The sequence below is a fragment of the Gorilla gorilla genome, chromosome 5 (assembly GCF_029281585.2).
Source record: "Gorilla gorilla gorilla isolate KB3781 chromosome 5, NHGRI_mGorGor1-v2.1_pri, whole genome shotgun sequence".
Classification (NCBI taxonomy): domain Eukaryota; kingdom Metazoa; phylum Chordata; class Mammalia; order Primates; family Hominidae; genus Gorilla; species Gorilla gorilla.
Window position 1 is genome coordinate 58,168,807 of NC_073229.2, and position 25,239 is coordinate 58,194,045.

At 49.5% G+C, this 25,239-nt stretch overlaps 1 protein-coding gene and 1 non-coding gene across 2 annotated transcripts in view; one reads left to right on the forward strand and one right to left on the reverse strand.

Moving 5' to 3' along the window:
• Positions 1-416: 416 nt before the first annotated feature.
• The window catches only part of LRFN2 (leucine rich repeat and fibronectin type III domain containing 2), a 199,111-nt gene continuing 174,288 nt past the window's right edge, over positions 417-25,239 (reverse strand). Inside the window, exon 3 of the mRNA XM_055389799.2 lies at positions 417-4,832. Within this exon, the coding sequence (XP_055245774.1) occupies positions 3,863-4,832 (970 nt within the window). The 3' untranslated portion in view covers positions 417-3,862. The remainder of the gene's footprint in view (positions 4,833-25,239) is intronic.
• Positions 19,735-19,837, forward strand: LOC115935127 (U6 spliceosomal RNA). Its single transcript, XR_004070831.1, has one exon. It is a non-coding gene; the product is annotated as a U6 spliceosomal RNA (small nuclear RNA).

The following is a 25,239-nucleotide window of genomic DNA, read 5'->3' on the forward strand; positions in this document are numbered from 1 at the left end:
CACCAAGGTGCTCTTGCCTGGAATTAACACTCTGAGGTTTCTCGCAGATCTTAGGCTAGTCAAGGGTTTCCTGATTAGGCTACAAATGTGAATCATTCGGTCAGTATAAAATACAATCTATAACAGGTTGACGGGAAGAAGAAAGGATGGGAAGGCAGTGTGATGTCATGGGAAGAACTAAGGCTTTGCAGCCAGACTTAACTGTGTGACCTTGGGCAAGTTACTTAACCCCTCTGAGCTTCAGTCCCTTCATTTATAATATGGGCATAATACTATCTACCTAAAAAGGCTTTAGTGATGATTCAGTGAGAAACATATTTGAAGCAACAAGCACAGTAACTGGAAGCTGTAGGTACTCAACAAGTGTCAGTTTCCTTCCTCTTCTAAAAGCTGTGCTTTCAAGTCAATTGTATGTCTAGAGTCGCACTGTCTGGTACAGTGGCCAGTACTAGCCACATATGGCTCTCAAGTACTTTAAAGAGGGCTAGTCTGAATTGATATGTGTCATACATGTAAAATACTTTAAAGAGGGCTCATCTGAATTGATATATGCCATCTATGTAAAATACAAATCAGATTCTAAAACTTTGTACCAAAAAATACCATAAAATAACTTACTAATAATTTGAGTGATTACATGTTACAACAATATTTTGGATATATTGAGTTAAAATATAAGATTAAAATTAATTCCACTTGTTTCTTTATATTTGATTCAACATGGCTACTGGAAAATTTAAAATTACAGTGTGGCTTACATTTTATTCTATTGGACAGCGCTGATCTAGATACTAGAAAAGACAAGGTTGGGAAGCTGTGTTCCAGAAGCATGTTTGTTTCTATACCTTGAGTTTGGGTTTTGGTTTGTTCTCCCATCGTTTCCCAGTAAAAGACCTTTTGAAAAAAATACCATCCAGGGCTCAACCAAAATGGGTAGAAGATACCTACATGCCCCTAGTAGTCAGGTGCTGTGGTGACCACAGTCCAGGAAAAATTGGTAGGGCTGGTATATCAGAGAATGGAGATGTCAGGTAGGACAGTCAGGACAGCTGGGGATGGACTGTTCTTTTCTTAGCCTGAAGCTTCACTTCAGATTTCTCTACCTTTCTTTACTCTGGGAAGATGATCCCATTTTCTATTATTTCAGAAGATTCCCCCACCTTATACATGAACTTGGCAAGAAGCAGGCTCCCACCAGGCAGTAACAAACACAGGTGCAAGAGAAAATGCCACGTCAAAGCCATCTTTAGAAAACCCCAGAGTTTCCAGAGAAATGAACAGCAGACATTCACAGACATAAGAATGTTCTTTTTTTCTCCCGCCCAAGGAGTGTGGTTAGTGGTTGTTTTTAAAACTGTACATTTTACTGTACATTTTTTTCTAGCAAAGGAGAAGATTGGCATTTATATTCTGACCACAGGGATGCTGCTTTCCCAAACTCCAAGTCAGAGACATGACAAACACAAGAGCAAGTACATATCATGTCACGATAGAACTCGGAACCGCTGAGGAGAATAGACAGTCAGTTGGTTCCTTCCACTGTTCACCACCTTCCCTCTGTGTGTCTGAATCCAAAGGCAAAAAAGAAAGCTGGTATTTGGGACCACTTCCACAATGGCTATAGTTTGAAAGGATGAATGAGAAAGATGAGGAGGGAGAAAAGAGAAGAGGAAAAAACAGGAAGGGAAAAGAGAAAGGGTGGAAGAGATTTCCTTTCAAGTTACCCAATTCTGTGGGTGCTTCTGTGACCATAGAAAGGATGTGCTTCAGCCCTGGGACTGGCCTCGAAAATTATTATAACTTGAGGTCTCAGGAGGGACTGGCCTGATCTGTTAGTGACCTTGTCAGGACCAGGAAGGGACTGGGAAAGGCAGAGAGTAAAAGGAGAAAAAAAAAGAAGGATGAAGAGAAGAGAGGGGAGGGAGGAGAGTGAGGAAGGAGGAAGGCCTGGGATTTGGAGGCTCTGGGACTAGAGCCAAAGGTAATTCTTCATAGACAGTTGCAAATCCCTCCTTGTGTGTTCCAGAGTGGGGTTGGGGGCCAGCAGCTCGGGTCCAGGTCTGAGGCCATTGGAACTTTTTGGTCCAGAATGGTCTTGCCTGTATGCTTGGTGGGCTGCGTGGTTGGCAAGTGGAAGAAGGAAGAACAAAAGAGAGAAAATAGAGGCCTATGGAAGGAGTTGGGAGAGGAAAGAATGAGTTGGAGAGACTGAGGGAGAGGTAGTGAGTTGCTGATGAGTAGACACGGGACAGGGATGCCGGGGAAAGTCATTCCAATCTGTCTACAGCAGGTTCTCCGTGGGCACATCTCCTCTTCCCCTCCTCTTGCCACTGTCTGGCGGGGAGGGGTTATCCCTAGATGGAAAGGAGCCTATGCACCCCTCCCATTCCACCCTGTAATTTCCAAGGATGGACCCTCCTCAAGAAAACAAGAGCAGGCATCCCCCCCATCCCACCCTGAGCCACTTTCTTAAGAAACAAACATGGGACAGCCTTTGGACACAGAAAAGCCCTAGGCAGAGTGAAGACAGGGTCATGGATCCCAAATACCACTGCCAGGAGGCAGGTGGCCTTGGCTTCTACCCTGACCTGGTCATGAACTCACTGTGTGACCCTGGGCAATTCCTTTATGCTCTCTGGAAGGGAGAGGGAGGGTTAAAGATGGGATGATTGCAAACACCTCCCCAAGCCTCAAAAGCCTATGATTCTAAAAAGATTCAGCTTTCCTCCTCCAAGGCTTCTAGAATTCTCTGTGTCCAGTAAAAAGGAGGGGGACTGCTGTAACCAGCTTGTGCTTCTGGTGTCACTAAGCAAAAAAGCCTAACATCTAGAGTCATGAATAATTAATAGGCCCATAGAACTGGAAAGGGACTGGAGACCTAGTACAATCCCAGTATTTTTGCAAATTGAGAAATTCAGGTCCCAACAGATAAAATGGTCTTGCCCCAGTTATTCAGCTGGCTATTCATGTGACTATGGAGCCCAGACACAGAACTTCGGACTCCAAGTCCACTGCTGTTTCTGCCACCCCCTGCTGCTTTCCTTAAGAGAAGCCCTCCTGGCCTGCCACATGCTCAAGGGGGACTTTCCATGCCAGCTTCCCAGAAAGAGTGGCAACAAGCCCAAAGCAACTCCAGAAGTTAAGATCCCTTGTGCCCTATAGCATGAAGCCCTCCTCCCTCCCCACACGTAAGAACCCAGGAAATTACCCTTCTGGTTTAAGCTTCTGTGATGGGTGTGGCATGTCATGTTTGAGAAGCAAAGGAAACTAGGTCAGGTATCGGGGGTCAGTCGCTCACCCCTTCCAGTGTCGGGTGGGGGGTGGTTGGGAGTAATGAGAGCTCTGAGCAGGGAACCCCACAGTCTTCCCCCAAACAAGTGTGGAAACAGAATAATTCCCTCCTCTTGTCAATTGGCAACAATTACCCACTACCAGGGCTGCTGGGAACACACATTCATATGTACGATTAACTCTCGATTATTCGTGTGAATGAAGAGGAGGAGTCTGGGAAATGGAAAAAAAAATAAATTAAGAAATAAAAACAACACTAGACCCATAAGCAATCCAAAGCCGCTTGCTTGTAGGCTACATTTGTGATTAGAAAGGCGGAGTCTCGCCTTTCCAAACACTCAGGGCTCAGTCCGGCATTTGAGCGAGTCCACATTCCCTGAGCAAACCCCGGCCGGGTGGTGGGGAGGTGATGTGGGTGTTGGGGGGTGGGGGGGACACGAGGCCATTGACAGGGAGACGAAACTGTCCCTGGATGTAAACATCACCATGGAAACTCCACAAACACTTGCCAGTGAGATTCTTTCCCCTTCTCCCACCCTGCGCACAGGAAAGGGAGCATGCCCACCCCCACCTAGACCGTGCTCTCCATCACCCATTCGGAGCTGCCAAAAGTCCCCCGGGCCCCCACCAGGTCACTCTCCTCAAAGGGCAAGAGCATGCCGTTGACAGAAAGGCTGCGCTTCGTCCAGATGTTCGAGACCTTCCGAGGGGGACTGTAGCCGCCCGGCACGACCCCTCCCGCCGCCGCAGCAGCAAAGTCCCCCATGTCGAAGGAGTGGCTGCGTTTGGCCTTGCCCTCCAAGGGCAAGGGGAGCAGGCTCCTGGCCCGGGCCGCAGGGGGCCCCAGCAGTGGCTCTCGGTCCGAGTGGTGGCCCCGGGCCGACGTCCCAGCCCCTCTCCCGGCTGGAGTCCTGGAGTCCAGCAGCTCCTCCTTTCTCTGACTCTTGAGGTCCAGGGAGGCGAAGGCCCCCATCAGGCGGTCAAGGCTGGGCTTGGGGCGCGGGGCGGAGGGTGGGAGCCTCCAGGGGGCCCGTCCCAGCCCTGCGGCCTCCCCACTGCCCAGGGAGCTGGAGGAAGAGGAGTCACTGGCGCGGGCCAGGCTGGCGGTGAAGTCCAGGAGCTCGTTGCGCACCACCACCTTGGGCGGGCCCTGCGGCGGGGCCCCGGCTGGTGCGCTGCTTGGAGGCGGTGGCTGGGTGCCGTTGGTCTGCGAGTACACATTGCTCACGGCCGCTGCCATCTTGCTGGGGGCCTCGTGGTTGCAGACCTTGTAGCGCACCATGAGGATGACGATGAAGACCAGTAGCGTGGCCACGATGATGCCCCCGATGACCAGGATCATGGTGCCGCCCAGGATCTGGCTGTGCATGGACTGGCACTGTGGGTAGTCAGCCTTGGTGAAGAACTGGGCGCAGCCCACAATGTTGGTGGCCGTGAGTGTCGTGGCTGTGTCATCCCACATGGCCAGCACACACAAGTCGTAGCCAGTCCCTGACACCAGGTTGTTGACCACGAAGGCCTTGTTGGAGGCTGGGATCATCCTGGGGAGGGAGGTGGACAGAAATAGTGAGGGGTGGTGGGGTGGAAGGACAGGGTGATGGGGAGTGGACAGAGGTAGAAACAGAGTGACAGAGATGGGGAGGAGGAGGGGAGGGAGGCCAAGATAGACACGGGGACACAGAGAGAATGGGGCAGAGGGAAAGAAAGGGACAGAGGAGTGAAGAGACATGGAAGGAGAGAGAAGGAGAGACAGAGGAGAGGGGAGGAGGGAGGGGCAGGGGCAGGCAGGCGACAGGAATAGGGCATAGGGAATAGAGAAGAAAGACATGTGAGGAGGGAGACCCAGACAAGGGAACCAAGTGACAGGTTAGGGTGGAAAAGGAGGTGAGAGAGGGAGATTCAGAGATGGAGCATCAGGGAGAGGTATAGACGGAGGATGTGTCAGAGACCAAGGATGTGTCAGAGACCGAGGATGTATCAGAGTCCGGGTGAGAGAAAATCCAGATATATGGAAACAAAAACACAAAAACACAATGAGTATGAAGATGAAGGGAATGAGAAAGGGGGTAGTTGAAAGCAGAGAAAAGGGGAGGCATTTAGAGGTGGAGGGAAAGATGAGGGGAGAGACTCAAGCAGAGTTGAGAGGACACACAGGGACAGGCAGAGGGAGAGACAGAGAGGCAGAGAGGTTAAAGTGTGAAGAAGCAGAAATTATACAAAGGGACACCCGCTACTTCCCTCCCTCATGCCTGCTACAAGTATTCCCTCCGTCTCTGGGAAGGGCAGGGTGAGAGTCAGGTCAGCCCTGACCCTGTGCCAGCCCACCCCGAGGCTTGCTCCAGCCCTCCTGTGACCTCTGAGATTCATGGGGATCCCCATCAACACTTTCTGAGCCTTCTTTCTGGACCAGGTGCTGTGCTGTGTCAGAGACAAGGTCCTGCCTGGAGAGGCCAGCACCACCCTCACCTCCAAAGGGCTTTCTCATGACTCAGGAGGGAGAGCGTTTGCTGCTGCAGACTGAGGGAGAGGGAGTCTAAGTAGAAGAGGACTGGATGCAGGAGAAGGGGGCCTGCTGCTTAGGGGTGGAGGGACAGTGCAGTGTTAAGGACTGGGGGGCACTTCTGCATCCCAGAGGAAAGGGACGATTCCTTGGTCCTAGATGTAGTAGGCCAGGCTCAGCCAAGAAACCTAGGGGAAGAGTTTCTTTAGTAGAAGACTTTAACTGTTCCTTCCACCTTAGGGGAGGGTCTGATGGGGAAGCACTCTCCCCACATTGTGGCTGGTCCTCTCCTGCCTGGAACTCCTCACCCTGAACTCTGGACCCTTGTGACCTTGTTAAGCCTGGATGCACACCCTGAACTCCAAGACCCTTGTTGAGGTATCATGCCTTCTGCTGATTCCAGAGATGATGCCTGTGTCACTTCCATAAACACTCCCAAAGAAATACCCAGGCCTGAAGGTACCACTGTGTAGCTTTCTTGGTAGTTCCTCCACTCCCATTCTCCTATTCCCTACTACTTGAGAATGAAAGGGCTCTATCAGTTCCCATCAACCCCTCAAACCTGGAGCTAGGCAACTTAATTAAGATCTCAAATATGAAATACTGAAGCCTGAAAACTTCCACCTGGGATCCATGCACAGAGGACTGGAACTGACAGACAGATATTGACATTCCGTCAGTGGGCAACCCCAGTGGCTGCTGCCTCCCTCCTCACCTGCACACCTGCTCTTTTGCTGGGGAAGCCACACTGGAGGAAATTGAGCCTCCAAGGCCCACCTGATATGGTTTGGCTGTGTCCCCACCCAAATCTCATCTTGAATTGTAGCTCCTACAATTCACAGGTGTTGTGGGAGGGACCTGGTGGGAGGTAATTAAATCATGAGGGTGGGTCTTTCCCATGCTATTCTCATGAAAGTGAACAAATCTCATGAGATCTGATGGTTTTATAAAGGGGAGTTTCCCTGCACAAGCTCTCTTCTCTTGTCTGCCACCAGGTGAGACGTGCCTTTCACCTTTTGCCATGATTGTGAGGCCTCCCCAGCCATGTGGAACTGTGAGTCCATTTAACCTTTTTCTTTTCCTTTTTTTTTGTAAATTATCCAGTCTCGTGTATGTCTTTATCAGCAGCGTGAAAATGGACTAATAAACAGCCCCACCCCTAGCACAGTGTTTGGGGCAGAAGAGGCCAGAAGGGTTAGGAGAGGTGGATCCAGCAAGGACCCTGCAGCCAGCCCCACAGGTCTATCTGAAGACTTCAGAGCCAGTTTCACCTGGGTATCATGACAGTCCTATAAAGGCAGTGATCAGTACTCCCATTTCACAGAGAAGAAATGGCTGAGACTCAGAGAGGGTAAGTGATCTGCCTGAGGTCACACAGCTGGGACTGCTAGTATGCAGCAGTTGAGACCTTTAACACTAGCTTCTGGTTCCACGGTCTGGGCTTGTTCCTCACTGTGTGACAGACATGGAAGCATTTTTCCTCATTTCAGTGAAAAGTTCACCCTGGCCTGTGGCTGGTCAACCACCTTCATCCCTGGAGCAGCTTAGAGCCTGCTGTGACTCATGCTCCTCTACTGACAGGATGCCCAGCCTGCTAGGCCATCTGCTGGGCAGTGCCTGAGGAGCCCTGTGTGGCCAATGCTGCAGGGGACACTTGAGTCCTCCAGGGCCTCGTTCCTTTCCCCTCAGGGCTAATGATGTAAGTTGAGAAGGCAGGAGCTAAGCACACCCAGAACAGTGACAGCAGCAAGAGCAAACACCAGCTGGTAACTGTGCACCATGCTCTGTTTTAAGTGCCCTATGCCAACTCACTTAGGCCTACCGCAACTCCCCGACACAGCTGCCATCATAATCCAGATTTTTCAGATGGGGAAACAGAGGTGCAGAAGTGTTAAGCAAAGATAACATGGCAGAGCTGGGATTAAATCCCAGGGAGGCCACCTTCAGTCTGCTCTGAATCACGGCATTCCACCATTTTGTTGGGCCACAGTGATATAAGAGCATGTCCGCTTGAGAGGTGGATGGACACCCTTGTTTACTGAATACCTGTTGTGTAACATAGGTTTCCACATTCATGATTGCATTGAACACAGCCACCCCAGGTCACCAAAGATGTACCACGAGCCCAGAAATCTTCTCAATATTTAGCCACCTTCTCCTGGGAAGCAGATCACACTAGTACTACAATTAGTACTACTACTAATAGCAACAAAATAAGAAGAACAGCTAACATGAGGGCTTACTCTGTGCCAGGCACTATTGTGAGATATTTAAGGGGATTAAGACTCGTTTAATACTCCCTAACATTGTTGGGAGGCTATTATTGTTATTCTCATTTCCACTTAACAGATAAGAAACTGAGGCACAGAAAGGTTAAGCTACCTGCCCAAGGAGGCCCAGCTAGTAAGTTGGCAGAGCTGGGATTCAAATCAGGCAGTTTGGCTCCAGGGCCTCCGCACCTGACCCCTGGGCCATGCTGCCTCTCAGACACTGCCCCGTCTTCCTGCCCTTCCTGGGCAACTTTGTGAGGAACCCTGCCTGGTCTCCCCAACTCACCTTTGCTCCCCAACTCAGAGAAAATCATAATGTGATGAAGCCACATCCTAATGTGATGAAGCTGCGGTTGGGCTGTGCTGCTGATGGAGGTGTAACAAGGCAAGGCTGATTCTTGGCAGGCCACTGGAACCGGGATGAAAGGTCAGGTCTGGAACAGTTTTGCACTGTAATTGGCCCATCAGAAACAAGGCCAGCAGGAAAAGCCTGCTAGGATGAAGAGCAGAAAGGCGGAAGGCGGCTCCTGATTCCTCTGCTCTTTGTGTGTGTGTGTGTGCGCGCGCGTGTATGTCTGTGTGTGTGTGTTGGCGGTAGGAGGAGTTGGGGTGACTTAAGGAGAGCCAGAGCCAGCTAACTCAAAACAGCCCTGGCTGGCAAGGTCAAGTTTGCCTTTTCTAATAACAATAATAACCAGTATTTGCCTAGCACTTACTTGTGCTGGCAAGTTTACACGCATTATCTCATTTAATCTCCTGACAACCCTCTGAGGAAGTTATTCCCGTTTAGAGAAGGAGGAAGCTGAACAGATTGAACTTTCCCTTGGGGGAATGATGGGGCTGAGACCAGAACAGGTCCATTGCATCCCACAGCCCACACTTCTTAAAAGCAAGACCACTTCTGCCTCCAGGCAGCCAACAGACAAATTGCATCAGAAAGCCACGTGAAATGGGCACTCTAGTGAAAGATATAGAATTCATCTCTGACCTGTGTCCCCCTGTCCACCTCATCATCCAACCCTACAAAACCATCCACTGATCCTCCAAGCTATATCTGGGGAGCCTGGATTTCCCCCTTCACTCCTGCTTACAACCCATCACTCTGGCTGGTAGATTCTACCTTCTAAACACCCCCTGCCTTCCAACTCCACATACAGTGTTAGCTTAGGCCTCTCCATTTCTGGTCAGGATGGACTCAGCAGCCTCCAGTCAGGCTCTCTGCCACAAATTTTGCTCCCTGAAAGTGCATTCTCAGCACCACACTATCTCTAGTGCTCCACCTAAAACACAACTCTGGCTGTGTCGCCTGCCCACTGAGATGCTTCAAGTACTAACTATGGTCTACAAGAGACAGTGCAAACTCCTTAGCTGGGCTCCCAAACCAGGCTGCTGTCACATTGTTGTCCTTCTACCCACACAGCCTCTGACGCTGCCCACATTCTCAAAAACTTGCCCAGGTAGGAAAACACTGCAGAATCAGCCGGGCCCTGAATGGGCAGATGGCACTTCCTAGAAGGATAATTAAAGATCTTATTTATCAAGGGACTAATTGTAAAGAGGCAAGAGGGTATGGGGGATCACAAGGGAATGTGCAAGAACCCAGAGCTAATAGCAGCCAAGAGCCGAGGTGTTATGTCTGCCTCATCCCCAGGAGAGAGAAGCATGTAGGCCAGTGCTGCTTCTAGTGTGGCTCACAGATGGATGCCGGCCCATGGACTGTTTGTTCCTGTTCCATGATCAGACACTACAGAAGTCAAGAGTAAGAATTAAGGCTTTATAGCAATTTGGCATTGGTTGTCACATTCAAGTGCGTGATGATTATTTCTGGTAACTTAGTTCTAGTTTTACAAAAGCACTGGCCTGCAACAGAGTGGGGAAAATCGAAGCTGCTCCTTCACAATGAATAGCTTGAGGAGCCCTGGCCTAGTGGAGGCTTTCTCAGCCTCACCACTGTTGACACTTTGGCTGACTATGTCTTGGCCGTGTGGGGCTGTCATCTGCATCGTAGGAGGAAAATCCCAGGACACCCCTGTGCTCCACCCACCAGATGCCAGAACACACCCACAGTGTGACAAGCTAAAATGTCTCCAAGCATTGCCCAATGTCCTCTGGGGGCAAAGTCACCCTTCATTGAGGCACATTGGTTTAGAGAATTTGGTTGAGAAACAGAAGCTGCCAGGGGCAACCTTACAGGGTGGGCACCGGACAAAGAAGTAGCCGGACCTCACTCTTCTCTGCCGCCGACCTTCTGCTGCTGCTCTGCATGGCTGAACCAAACCGAAAGCCAGAGTTCACAGGCACATGCAGGTCAGGCTTCCAGAGTACAGGGCAAGGCAGAGGAGGGGAGAGTGGATCCCGAGGGACAATAGATAATAAATGGCTCAACCATCAGGTCAGTCATGGGCACCTCCGTGAAAAACACGTCCCTGAAATCCTGAGAGATTTCTTTCCATCATGTAAACTACCAACATCTCTGTTAGCAGAAAACATGAATTGCTATTTTAAGTTAAGCTGCTCCAATGCGTTAAATTTAATTAAGCTCACACACTCTAAAAGACAATTTGAAACTGCAACCCCAAGCACTTACCAAGGAAACACAAAACAAGCCTAAGTGGCTGCCTCTGGATTGTTTTCTTTTTCTTTCTTTTTCTGTTAATATTATTTTGGCATTGTTCATTCAGCTTAACACTAGCACACAAATCTACAGCTGATACCAGAGGTCTATGAAATCACAGGCACATACTGTTATTCTACTGTGGGCTCTCGAATCTGTTCTCCACATTTCACCTGCTTGCCTCTGCCTGTGGGGAACTGCATTTCCCAGGCTCCCTTGTCTGTTCCCAGGTTTCTGAGCCCTCAGGCTGCCAGTTGGAGTTGGCCAATGGAGGCACTGGAGAGAGAGACTGGAGGGCCGGAAGAGGGGAGAAGCCAGGTATCTCTTCTATTTTTTCGTCTCCAAGTGGTTTCACCCTGTCAGTGAATCTCCTCTGTGATTCCAGCTGCCAGGGTTCCAGCTCCTGCTAGACACATTAGGATCTTAGTCACTGGTCATGCCATCTCCCCCTGTGTCCTTCCAGCCTTGGATGGGGATGGGTGGGTGGCGGTGGCTCCCAGCTGTTGCTAATCTCTATAGCGCCTCACTGTCCTGCTCCCCACCCACTGCTCCCATGCTCACTGCCCTCACCTGTTGCTGACCTCTGAGCAGCTCCATCATCCCTGAAATCCAAACCCTGTACTGAATTCTCTTTTTCTTTTCTTTTCTTTTCTTTTTTTTTTTTTGAGACAGAGTCTCACTCTGTAGCCCAAGCTGAAGTACAGTGGTGCGATCTCTCGGCTCACTGCAACCTCCGCCTCAGGGGCTCAAGCGATTCTTGTGCCTCAGCCTCCCAAGTAACTGGGCCTACAGGTGCACGCCACCAAGCCTGGCTAATTTTTTGTATTTGAGTAGAGATGGGGTTTCACCATGTTGCCCATGGTAGTCTCGAACTCTTGAGCTCAGACCATCCGCCCGCCTTGGCCTCCTAAAGTGCTGGGATTACAGGCGTGAGCCACGGCTCCCGGCCTGAATTCCCTCTTTCAAAAGACCTAAAATGTTCTTTTATTTCTGACTGAATCCTGAATGACACAAGGAGATAACCTTTACATTGTTGAGAACATTCTATTTATTAACTTATTTCCTTGCACTTTGGGAAAAGATGATCATCACTTCATGTCAGCAGCAGCACGTCTTGGCTGTATCTAGTGAAACTCCAGCTTTAGGAAACAATTTACCAGCCTCTCGGAATCACTCATCACTCCCCCAGTAAGCCAACTTGATCCCATTGCACACAGTGGTCCCTCTTCCTTAGCATCATATCTTTCTCCACCGGGTGACCTCATCTTTTAAGGCCTGACTCATAAATTACCTCTGACCTCACCAGAGCTATCTCTTCTCTCCCTCCTCCCACAACCACTCTTACAGTCCCCTGTTAAAGCCCTGGGGGTTGTTCATGTACACCTTTCCCTTGAGGACTGGAACTGTGTCTTATTCCTCTTTGTATTTCTACTGCCGATCATGATGTCTGGCCTAGAGTCAATGCTGAGTAAGTATTTACCCTATGGTTAGGCGGTGAGTGCAAGAGTGCTTTGCAAAATGTTAGGGCCTAAACATATGTGAGGGATTCTTATCTAATATTCAAGGGTTAGTTAATGGCAACTCTCAGACACTGGCTGGTTCTGAGGACATCTTTCTGGAGAGGTACTTTTCCTTTTTTTTTTTTTTTTTGAGATGGAGTCTTAGTCTGTCACCCAGGCTGTAGTGCAATGGCATGATCTTGGATCACTGCAACTTCTGCCTCCCAGACTCAAGCAATTCTCCTGCCTCAGCCTCCTGAGTAGCTGAGATTACAGGCATGCACCACCATACCTGGCTAATTTTTGTATTTTTAGTAGAGATGGGGTTTCACCATGTTGGCCAGGCTGGTCTCAAACTCCTGACCTCAAGTGATCCACCCGCCTTGGCCTCCTAAAGTGCTGGGATTACAGGCATGAGCCAACACACCCGGCCTGGAGAGGTGTTTTTCTATATCCTTGAGGCTTACTGCAAGGGCTCCTGAAAACCTTTCATGGATGTGCATATACATATGTGTTTGGGGTATGTGATTGTGTGTATGCCTGTGTGTGAGAAGATGTGTGTCTAAGAAGTATCATTTGTCAGCTGAATGTGTGGGTATTTGTGAGTGTGTGCCAGAGTGTAGGTGTTTACATGTATGTGGCAATAAGGGGTTCTGGTCCTAGGCAATGTTAGTCATTGTTCTGCCCCTCTTTCAACCAACCCCCTAACCCCACCTCCCCCAGAGGCTCCCACATCCTCTGAAACTTCTGAGGTGACTTCCTATGTGACCTCTCTCTGTAGGCTGAGCCTCCTCTTTTCTAATGGAACAGAGTTTACCCCCCAGAAAAGGCATTTGGGCCTCAGGAATAGGAATGGGAGTGGAGCGGGAGTTTCCACCTGGGCCTCAGCCTCCAGGAAGAGCCTGTGGGCTGACTACCAAACCCCACTCTCCCCTTCTCTCGTGGTTTCCAGTCTAGGCTACACTCTCCAGGCTCCCTTGCAGCTAGTGTGCCCATGTGACCCTTTCTGGCTAAGGGGATGTGGAGGATGTCATCTGTGCCAGATGATCTGTGCCATCTCTGGGCCAGGCCTTCAGTAGCTCGGGTGCCTTCCCCACACTCCCTTTTCCTTCTGCCAGCTGGACCCTTGGGCGGGATGACAAGGCCTGGAGGGAGGTACATACTGGGTACCTAAGTCTCCCATAAGGAAGGTCTCCTGATAACCTGGCACACCGCTCTGGACTGTTAGGAAAGTGAGAAATCAAATTTGATTCTGCTTGAGGCTTTACATTATGGCAATTATTTGCAACAGCAGTTGCCTCCCCTGACTAACAGACACCCACAGGTTAGACGAAGTGAGCCTGAAGTATTTGCTATTTAGTAGGTATGTGTGTGAGAGACAGGGTGAATGTGTGTTTGTGTAAGAGGAAGACATTGGTGCTGGTGTCTATACAAGAAATCCTTGCTTTCCTGGAGTTGTCAACAAATACCACCTCTTGTATCTGCATAATTCCTCCAGCCTCCAGCCTCCCCTCTGCTCCCCTAGCACCACGCCTTTCTAGGTGCTCTGTCCTCTCCTCCCTCCATCAGTGATGCACCATGGCTGCCTGTTGAGCCTCAGCACTAATTTGGAAGGGCCACATCAGGCTTCCCCTACCCCACCCCTGGCTCTCTGTGTCCTCATTACTGGCTCTTCACAGAACCACTGGCTTGCCACCCTCTCTAGTTAGCCTTGAGATCTCAGACTACATGACATGGCCTCATTAAACCAAGCCAAGCAGCCCTTACTCCCAGATTCTCTCTCTTCCTGTGAGCCCCAAAGGGACCTGTTTGCTTTCATGCATGAGCTGGAAGGGAGTAGAGGAGATGAGTGTTGTTCCATCCTGCATACAGTTTATTGAGTACTTGCTACGTGCTAGGAACTTGACAGGCAGAGTCTCTTTGATTCTGCATGCTGACTGTATGAGGTAGGAATAATTATCCCTTTATCACAGATGAAGAAACTAAGGCTCAGGCAGATAGAAACCCTGCTCAAGCTCACACAGCTGGAAAGTGGCCGAGCCAGGCCTGCCAGGCCACGGAGCATGATCTTCCCTATGCTGTATTACACTGAATTGAATTGAGCAGAATCAGGATTTAGCAGGAGGCAAGTCTTGGAGTCAGGCCAACTGTTTGCTAGCAATTTAAAAAGAAAAAAATAACATGCATTACTTTACAATGATAGCTAACATTTATTGAGCACTTACTATGTGTCAAACACTGTTCTGAATATTTTCCATGTATTAGTTAATTTAACCTTGGGAAATCTTGTGAGGGAGGTACTAGTCTTATTATCATTATGGATGAGAAAATCAAGGTTCCAAGACATTAGGTGACTTGACTAAGCTCTCACAGAGAGGAGGATTGTGCTCAGCCAAGATTGAACCCAGCACTTTCACATTTCCTCAATTCATGTTCATGATAACCCCGGGAAGTACATCTAATAATTGTGCTACCTGTTTTAGAGGCAGCGGTTAACTGAACTGCCCTGGGCTCACATAGCTAATTAGGGCCGGAAATGGGACTCCAGTGAATGAGGAGGACAATCTCTCTACTTCGGGACACATGCTCCTGGGAGTTCTGAGGGAAGTGAGGGAACCACGTGGATATCCATGGGCAGAGTTTCCAGGCAGGAAGGAGGTGCCAGTGCAAAGGCCTTGAGGTAGAAACAGTGAGGAGGACGGTGAGGCTGGAACAGAGAGATGGAAAGGGAGAGTAGTAGGAAATGAAGTCACCAAGGTAGTAGATAGGAGCCAGGTTCTTGCAAGTATGTTCTCTTGTGTTCCAACTCTGAGATTGGCTGCTGGGTGCTAATGTTAAGGATTCTGAGGCTGTGTTTAAACTCAGTGGGACAGAGTCCTCTGGAGCCGGTGTCTCATATTTGCTGTTTCTGGCCTAGAGATCTGAGTAGTTAGAATTACCAGAATTACCAGTACAAGTTGTACACCCTACTGGTGACTAGTGCCAAATGCTGGCCTTCCCTAAGCACCAGGCCCTGAGTGATAATGGGGGAAGGCACACGTCTGCTCTTTAGAGTGGGACGATCATGGAGCTGGTGTGATTCAGTGAGGGCTCCAAGGATCAGAAGACTCTGATCTTCCAGTTGGGGCCAGCGACCAGAGGCCTGGGGTTGGGGGCTGGCCTCTGTCCCTGTTCTTCTGCCCTTGTGGCTCCTGAGAATATGGAGCTTCCACAAATGCCCTGAGGCACCCCTGCCTTACTGGCAATTACTTTAGACTCTCAGTGAGTGAAGGGGCCACTTTCCTTTCAATATGATTGAGGCTCTGAGACAAAGCACCCCAATCATTGCCTCAATCCTCAGGTGTACCCAGACATCCACTTCCACAGCCCGCAAGACAGCAGGCAGGGTTGGCATCAGCCCCTGTTGAGTCGGCCTCTGGGTCTGGGTGTCCTTCCTTGCTCCCATACCCCAGCCTCTTCTCTGCAAGTGGTCAGAGGGATCCTGTTAAAACCCAGGTCACATCCTGTCTTTCTCTGCTCAACCCTGCTCCTGCTCCCAGTGAAGCCCACCTCATGTAGTCAAAGTCCTCACATGGCTCACAGGCCCCAGGCAATCTGCCCGTCACCTCTTGGGTTTTGTCTCCTTCTACTCCCCATTCTTACTCTACAATCTGGGCTCCCCATTGCTTCTCAAATCTGCCAAGGGGAATCCTGCTTCAGGACTTTTGCACTGGCTGTTCCCTCTGCCTGGATGCTCTTCCTCCAGATATTTATATGCTAGCTGCTTTGCCTCTTTCAGGTCCCTGTTCCAATATCACGTTCTCAGCAAGGCCACTCCAGATCACCTTATCAACACTGGGGGCTTCCCCAGGCTTGTTACCCCACTCCATTTTTCCCCAATGCATTTTTATTGCCCAACAGACAATATCATTGATTTATTATGATTACTGTTAATTGTCTTTCTCTCTGTCTACTAGAATGTCAGCTCCCTGAGGTCAGAGTTTGTTTGGGTTGTTTTTTTGTTTTTTGTTTTTTGTTTTTTTTGCCTGTTTTGTTCACTGATAGTTTTCCAACACCTAGAATGATACTTGGCACAGCACAGGCCCTTGAAAACATTGGTTGAACTTGCAAACGAAATGAATATTCTACACTGCACTGCCCAATATAGTAGCTGCATGTGGTCATTCAAATTTAACTTCAAATTAATAATAATTGATTAGAATTAAAAATTTAGTTTCTGAGTCATAACAGCCAGATTTCAAGTGCTCAGTAGTCACATGTGGCTAGTGGCTACTGGATTGGACAGTGCCACTGTGTGACATTTCCGTCAACACAGGCAGTGCTATTGGATGGTGCTGTTCTAGAACATGCTATGCAGCCCTATCCATGTACCCAGCAAGTGGTATTAACACTGTCATTTTCTATGTGAGCCCTCATGCACCAAACAGGTGGGCCAGTCCAGGTGATGTTGTCCAGCTTTGGGGAGTTCATACAAGGGATGAATTTGTCTTGGAGGCTTTGATCTAGACCTCTGAGCAGTTCCCCATTCTCTCTGAGGCTCTGGACAACTTCATCCCTCCTTTATGACTCTTCCAGTTCTCCATGGTTCCTAAGACCTCTGGGTTCAGCGTGCCCTCTCTGGGATTCTCTCAGGCCTAGCTCAAGCTTATCTGCCCACTGGAGTGTTTTCTCTGCCTCCCATACTCAGCCTGTGCCCCAGCCCCTTCCCAAGGCTTGGCCCCACTGGCAAAGCTGCCTCGCCTTCCCCACAGTCCTCAAATAGGGCCAGCCCTTAGCCAGCCTGTGTCTTTGGGCCCCCTCTGGTCCTTTGTTTCCATATTCTGGTTCCTGCTTTTCTGCCTCTCATGTTCAAGCTACCCAGCTACCCATTACACATCTGACACATTTCTATTGAGAAAAATCCCTCATAGATCCAATAACAATGATAGATGTCATTGGAATACCTGCCATTAGCAAGAGAAGCTGAAGAGGCAGCAGGGTACAGTGGATATGCACACAGGCTCTGGAGTCAGACTATAGGGTTCCAATCCTGGTTTTGCACATACCAGCTGTAATACCTTATCTTGGGCAAGTTTCTTAATCTCTCTGTGTTTGCTTCCTAGAAATATCCCCTTTCTGTAAAATGTGGCGTTCACAATCTCTGCCTTATAGGGTTGTTATGAGGATTCAAGGAGTCATGATTCACAAAGTACCTAGGTCAGTGCCTGGCACAGAGTAAGCCCCACATGAGGGTCTGTTACATAAAGGAGTGGGCCATGCTTAACCCACGTAACCCCAAGGAAATGCCTCTCTGATGGTGGAAATCCAGGCCTCGGGGATTTGTGGCTGGCAAACCTCATGCAGGCTAGAAACTAGGAGACTCGGGCAGTGCCTGACCCTGGTTGGGCTGGCAGGGAGGCATCTTGGCTTCAATACTTGCAGCAGAATGGGTCCCCCCTCCAACCCCCTATGAAACTATTGTTCAGAGTTCATGTGGAGGAAGTGTTGGTAAAGGCCTGGCTGAGCAATGGCAGAGATGACAGGAAATTAGGCCAAAGAAAGCTGAGCCCCAGGAGGCTGCCTCTGTGCTCATCTCCCCAGCGTTAGGCCTTACCTGGTGACAGGTGAGGATCACTCGTTGGGAGGCCCTGTGTTTGCTCCCTGACTTGGGAGGCACGGCAGATGCAGCTGCCAGCCAAGGACTTGGGAAAGTCGCAGCCCAAGTGTTTGGTGGAGGCAACAGCGTCAGGGAGGGAGCTTCGCCCTCCTCCATGGGGCTCCTTCATGGAGGGGATAAAGCCAGGAGGTGGGAATCCAGGCACTGACACTGCACCACCGGGGTTCAAGCCCCAGTGCTGTCACTGACCAGCAGTGTGACCTTGGGCAAGCCACGTAACCACCCTGTAAGAGGGGGCAGATGATACAGCCCCGTCGCAGGGTTGCTATGAAGATGAAATGAGCGAATCTCTGTGATTTGAACAGTGCCTTGTCCCTAGTGAGTGCTTAATTTGTGCTAGTGTTTGTGACTGAGGACAGAGAAGTGAATCCAGGCCTGAGGCTAGATACTGGCTCATGGATCAGGTGCACAGCCAGCTCTGCAGGCCAGCCGTCTGAGGTCTGGCAGTCTGTTTTGGTGCAGGCCACTGGGGCCAGCCTGCCCGCTGATCCAGGCACTTCTCTTGCTGACTAACCAAGGTGTCTGCTGGCTCTTCCCAGTTCTCCTCTGCCCTCACCATGCACAGATCCTAGGAACTCCAGGTTGAGAAGGGCCCTGAGAGCCACCCTGGTCATCAGCGCCTCCATAGCAGGCCCATCTGGCTGTCAGCACCCTCTGCTCACACACTTCCAGGACATGCCAGGCAGTCATCCTAGCTCTGGACAACTCTGAGTGACTCATGGGGGCCGTGATCTGACAGACTGCGTCTTCCTCCCACCAGCCCAATGCAACCCCACAGCTGCCCAGAACAAGCCTGTTTCTTTCTTTTCAACACGTTGTTGCTTCCCATATTGTGAGGCCACTCTCTCATCCCACCTTGAAGAATTCACATTTCCTTTTCTTCCAACCATTTCCTCATAGCACAGTTTCTAGTTTGCTGGCAGGCTGCCCCATCTGATCATACCTGATCACATGTCAATTTGTCTATGGCCCTTCTCTTTGGGGGTTCTGAGTAGTCAGACCCTACATTGCCCCAATCAGATATCGCACTTGTGGACACCACCCCCTCCCTGGAAGTACACTGGATTCTCTAGAAGCCACATCCCACTGGTGGTCACACTGAGCAGACTGTCAATGGAGAGGCCCTGTGCTTTCCCAGGACTGCTGTTAAGCCACATTGCTTAAACAATGTCCCCACCACTGCAGGCTCAGCCAACCCAGGCAAGCTCTTGAGCCCATGTAAGGCCTGCCTCTCTCTCTCTCTCATTCTGTGTATGTGTGTGTGTCCTCATTCAGGTCTCCACAGATATAGAAGTCTTCTCTGTATTTAATTGTCCTTAGCTTCCAGCCCCCAGGGACTGGGTTGGCATATCTTAGAGGAAAGAGTGTAGGCTTTGGACTCAGACAGAAATCTCTCTTTGAAGGCTAGTTCTGCCCCCGACCAGATGTGTGACTGTTGACCATGTGACTTTCCTCTCTCTGAACCTCTGTTTCCTCACATGTGAAATGGGAGAGTAATACTAGCCTTCTGTGGTGAGTGTGAGAAATCAAGTACAATAGGAATAAACATGTCTGCTCCCTTCCTGGGCCATTTGGTACCACAATGACGATGACTACAATGATGCTACTTGTCATTTATCTCCTGGAGGAGCTGAGAAGAGCTTGCTCAACAACAACTCATCACTTGGAGAAAAAATGCAGAAGGTGTCAGATCAATTATACCTTGTTATAAACACAGATGTGTGCAAAGTGAAGATTTCCCACCAGCTGTGCCCAAGTCACGCTAGAACAGCCAGCAGACACCAAGTAAACACCACCTAATGATGAACCTGATCGGACCATTCACGCCAGTTGGCAGATCCATAATTTCATGGGGGCATCACCCAGAGCAAAGCCAGCACCAGCCTCCTTGAAAATGCTATTGTATGCTCTCTTTGGCAGCATTTCCACTAAAACTGGAACCATGCAGAGGTCAGCATGGCCCCTGCAGAAAGATGACAGCAAATTTGTGAAGCGTTTTATATGAAATTCTGGTACATGCTACAACTTGTGTGAATCTTGTGTGATTCCACTTATATAAAAGACCTGGAGTAGTCAAATTCATAGAGACAGAAAGTAGCAGGGTGGTTGCTGGGTGCTGGGGGCAGTGAGGAATGGGGAATTCTTATTTAGTGAGTACAGAGTTTTAGTTTGGGGTGATGAAAAAGTTCTAAAATGGATGGTGACGGTGACTGCACAACAATATGATGTATTTAGTGTCAGTGAACTGTCCACTCAAATGTGGCTAAAATGGTAAATGTTATGTATATTTTACAATAAAAAATGGCAAAAAATATTGCAAAGCCAATTCTACCAGGTGAGCAGGAAGAGGAGAGGTTGTTGGAAATAGATGTGTCACTTCAGGGAGGCTGATGAACATATGGGTGGCAGTCACCCTCGGCAGGGGCTTCTTGGTTCTATTGTCTGTGGGCTTGGGTGGTCCTGTCAGATCTGGGTAAGGAGACAGCATTTGGGGAGGGGTAGAAAGAACCCCTGGCCATCTGATGCTATTCTACATGTGCCCCAGTGGGTGAAGAGTAGAGCAACTCCAGAGCAGAAGTTGGCAGGAATCAAATGCCTGGGAAGAAGTTGCTGAAGATCCAGCATGGTGGTTCACAGCAGCTGGGCCTGGGTTCAAATCCTGCTCCAGCAATGACTAGCTGCGTGACCCTAGGCAGATTACTTACCCTCTGCCTCAGTTAAATAAGAACACTAGTACCTACTGTGTAGGAACATAGTCAGGACTAAATGAGGTAAAGTGTGTTAAATGCTAGGGGTGCCTGGCAATAAATGAAGGAATGGTAAACACTGTATTTTGTTTCAATGCCAATGGTGAAGTCAACAGTAACACTTTGTCTTAGTTTCTTTGTATTGCTTAACAGAATACCACACAATAATTTATATTTTTAAAAAACAACAACAAATTTTCTCATAGAACTGGAGGCTGGAAGCCCAAGATTAAGGTGCCAGCATTTGGTCTGATAAGAGCCTTCTTTCTGTATCCTCACATGGCAGCAGTGGAAGGGCAAGAGAGACAGAGAGCCCCCCCAGCAGCCACAAGCCCTCATGACTTTATCACCCCTTACAGGCTCCACTTCTTCATCCTATCATCCAGGATTAGGTTTTAACCTATGAATCTCGAAGAGGACACAAGCATTCAAACCATTGCACCCTTAATAAAGCAAATCTGGGCAAAATGAAGCCCTCAGTCATTTCATGGAGAGGCATTGGGGCCCCACCTTTTCCTTCAATTATAACCATCTCCCTCTGTCAGATCAGAAGCTGTATCATAAGAAGGAACCTGTATCGACCCCCAGGGTGAATTTGTGCTCTAGTGAAGAAGGTTTACTGACTGTGCCATGCCTGGTGAGTCACTTCCCATGTTTGAGCCTCACCTTCACAGTTTTCTCACTTGCAAAATGGGTTCATAACAGCAATCATATGGTGTCTTTGTGAAAATTAAGTACTATGATATTTGTTCAGTACAGAGTATGCTGCTGAGAGTATGTTTATGCAATAAAAAGAAGCCATGATGATGTTTGCATTTGGTATTTGAAGATCAGTTTCAAATGTTGGCCCCACCATCTGCTAGCTGAGCAATCTTGAACAAGGAGATTTTGCTTCTCTGAATCTCAGCCTCCTCATCTGTCAAACAGGAATGAGAACACTACCACCTCCCCCAAAGGACCGTCTGGAAAACCTAAGATGCACATCTACTTGGACACAGTATGTAAGTGGTGAAGCATTTATAAATGTGAGGTGTCCATTTTTTATAATGGGGACAGCCAGCACTCGCGCATGAATGAGTGACTGAGAAACTTACTGACACTTCCTTGGGGGCTGTTCCAAGCTGCATGCCTGGAGGCAGACCCCCTGGTGAGAGACTAGCTGGGCATCCAGCTGCTGAGTTGCTGCATCATCCTGCCTGCTGCCTCACCCCGCGGAGAGTTGCCCTTTCCACCCAGCAGTCAGGAGGAGCCCACTCAGCACTTCGCTGGGCTGTGTTTCTGCTGATTCTCCCTGGATACCTCTGTCTCTAACAAGCAGTCTGCTCAGGAAGGAATTAATTAAGGGTGGGGAGAGTGACGACCTCTAGCAGGAGGTCTCAGGTGGGCAGCTGGGAAGCCCCACTCTGTCCAGCCAAGTGGAAGGTCCTGATGCACTCCCAACCCTGGAGTCAGCAGGAGGGAGGGTGGAGGAGCAGAGCCATCCCCACCCACCAGCCATCCTCATGTCCAGGCTGGAGGACGAGGCTCTAACTCCCACTCTGTCATGACTTGTTCAGCCTTGAGCAATTCACTTCCCTTCTCTGTGCTTTTAACATTCTAGAATTTCACAAGAACATCACTGGAAGAGGGGTGGTGGGAGCGCGGGGGAGGCAGGAGGAAGGGGATGGGATATTGGGGTTGTGGAAGTAGGGGCAGCAGCACGTCCCTGACCCCGAAAGCACACAGGAGTTAGCATCAAAGTGACCTGGGCTCTGGGCTCAAATCCCATCTCCACAATTTATTGACTATATCTTTACTCCCTTACTTAACTTTCCGTAGCTTTTGTCTTCTTATTTGTAAAAGCAGTTTGCAAACCCAATTTGCAGAGTTATATGAGGATCAGAAGTAATGTACGCCAAGCACTGGCATACAATATATACTCAATAAATCATTTATATATATAGTGAATGCTTACGTACTTTATTATTGTCTATCTTCTATTTATCTTTCTATCATCTCTTACAGACTAACACCATCCATTCCACCCACCTCGCAGCAGGACCCCTCCTGGTGGCAGAAGATGAGCCGCCTGAGGGCACAGGTAGTTTTGGGGGTTGGGGTCTCTGCCAGATGGGCAGAGGAGCCTTCCTATGGGATTTGTTCATTAGCCAGGAGCTTTAAGGTGGGGCTGGCCTGGCCTAGAGGTACACCATCCTGATTTTGCCTGTGAATTACTAAAAGCAGCAGTGTAATTATCCTCCTTCCTCTGTCCTGCCCCAAGTCTGGGAGCAGCCAGGGCCTATGGGGACAATGAACACAGAACAGAGCCATTAATTGCACACCAGGGTCCCTGGAGGATGGCCATATGGGCCTGTCATCTTAGTGTGGAAGTAATCATGTAAATAAATCACGTGTGAGTAAATCACAGACTTATCTCATCTGTAATTTTCTGGGAGTCTCTCCAGCACTGTTTATTGAGGTGCATGGGTCTGAAGCCCCAGAAATTGGCTCACTCTCCTCCCTCTCCTGCTCCAGCTGGGGAGAGGCCATTCTGGGTGGCAGATGGGAATGAGGCTGATGAGGAGTCGTCCCTGCTCTGCTGGGGTACATGCAGGTGCAGTGGAGGGTGAACCCCAAACGGGCACGGTAGGAGTGGGGGGGCTGTGTGAGTGAGTGGCCGTTGGCCAGTGTGTGCGTGTAGGTACGTATGTGAGTGTGACTGTGCGTCCACTGGCCAGCGTGGAAGCAGCCCTGGGAGTGTGAGCAGGGAAAAGGATTGACCTGAGGCTGTGAGCACCTGTGAATATGCACAGGTGGGGTGAACACTTGAATCAGCGTCCTTACAAAGGCCACACGGCCCTGTGGGGTCTGGCCCCACTGCCTCTCTGCTCCATCTCGCCCACCCTGCCCTGCGCTCTCTCTGCTTCAGCCACCCTGGCCTCTTCGTTGCTCCTCAGAAACACTCCAGCCACGGAGGCTTTGCCCTGGCTCTTCCTTCTGCCTGGAAGGCCCTTCCCACAGACCTCAGTCCGGCTCCCCTTCAAGTCTTTCCTCAAATCCCACCTTCTCAGTGAGGCCTGCCCTGGACACGCTAGCTAATATTACAACTTACCCACCACCCCCAGCACCCTGCCATGTCTTGCCTGGGGTTTCTTTTTTGTGTGGCACTCACTGCCTCCCAGCACCCATATCATTTACTCATTTGTGGTGCCTGTTGCCTGTTTTCCTCTCATAAGGACCAGGATTGCCAGCTGTTTTGTTGACCGATGTGTTCTAAACATCTGGAACAGGAGCGTTTCTTTGCTAGCGTAGCTGCCTCAGGTCTCTCATCTGCATGTAACGTGGGGAGGAGACAGAAGCCATCCAGGTCATAAGGCTGCTGGACAGGCTCAATGGTCGGATATCTAAAAGCACTGACAGCAGCCTTGGCACACTGTTCATTAGCTGTGAGCCCTTGTTATCATGCCCCACTGCAGCCTGGAAGTGAAGACTGCATGAGTGATCCATGGAAGGATCTGGCACAGCAGCAGGTATCCTAGGGATGGGTCCTGATAAACACTTCCCGCCCCACTCCCACTCCACACCTTACAAATTCTCAGGAAGAAAAATTTTCTGACCTTCCTCAGTCAAGGAACTCATATTTTGAGGGATCCCTTTGAGTTAATGAATTATTTATCAGGAAATTTATAAGATTTTTGGTTTTTTAAATCAAGGGAAAAAGCAAGCGAGGTCCCACCCCTGCCTAGCCTGGGGCTGCAGAGCTCCGGGGTCCCATAGGTAACAGAGCATGACTGACAAGTACATCGTCTGGAGGGTGTGAGAGTCGCTCAGACCATGCAGGATCTGGAGCTCTGGCCTGAGAGCTTCTCCCAGCTTTGCAACCCCTAACAGGCTATGAGACTGGGGTCAAGTCTTATCCCTTCTCTGGGTCTCTGCTTTTCCCTGACACCGTGAGGCATTCGAATTAAGCCATTTCTTAGGTAATTTCCAGACTCATCCACTCATCCAAGAAATGTTTGTGGCACTTATGTGACAGGCACTGCTCTAGGTGTCTGTGGGGATGGCAGTGACCCCCACTGATACAAGTCCCTGCCTTGTGGAGTTAACATTCTCTGTGGGGACAGAGCAAACAGTAAACACAATTGGTAACTGATTTAGTATGTTAGAAAGTGGGCTGTGCTAAGGAAAAAAGAACAAGTAGGTAAGAGAGAAAAAGAAATTGTTGAGGTTAGAGTGGGACAGCTCAGCTTTAAGTGGGTGGTCAGGCATCACCTCATTGAGCAGGTGACCTTTTGAGGTGAGGGAGATCTTACATCCTAGGAATCTAAGAAGGTCAATGATTCCCAGCACTGCCGTGTTCCAGAGAGCACCGGTTGGGGTCTCTGGAGCCTTATCTCTTCTTTTTCTCCATCTCTGTGCACACTGACCCCATGCCACCCAGTGGGTGATGGGACTGGAAGACAGATCAGCCACATTTGCAAGAGTGGTGAGTGATTTACCGCTGCCTTTATTCATACTCTGATATTTCATGGCTCCCGCAGCTCTGATGAGATAAATATGACCTCTTATTCTCCACTTTGCTTAAGACTCAGGGTCAACAGCCCAGCTGTGATCTATCTGTTGTTCCCTCTGCTGTATGTCCCCACGCCAGGGAATCCCGTGACTGTCCGAGATTCACAGTGT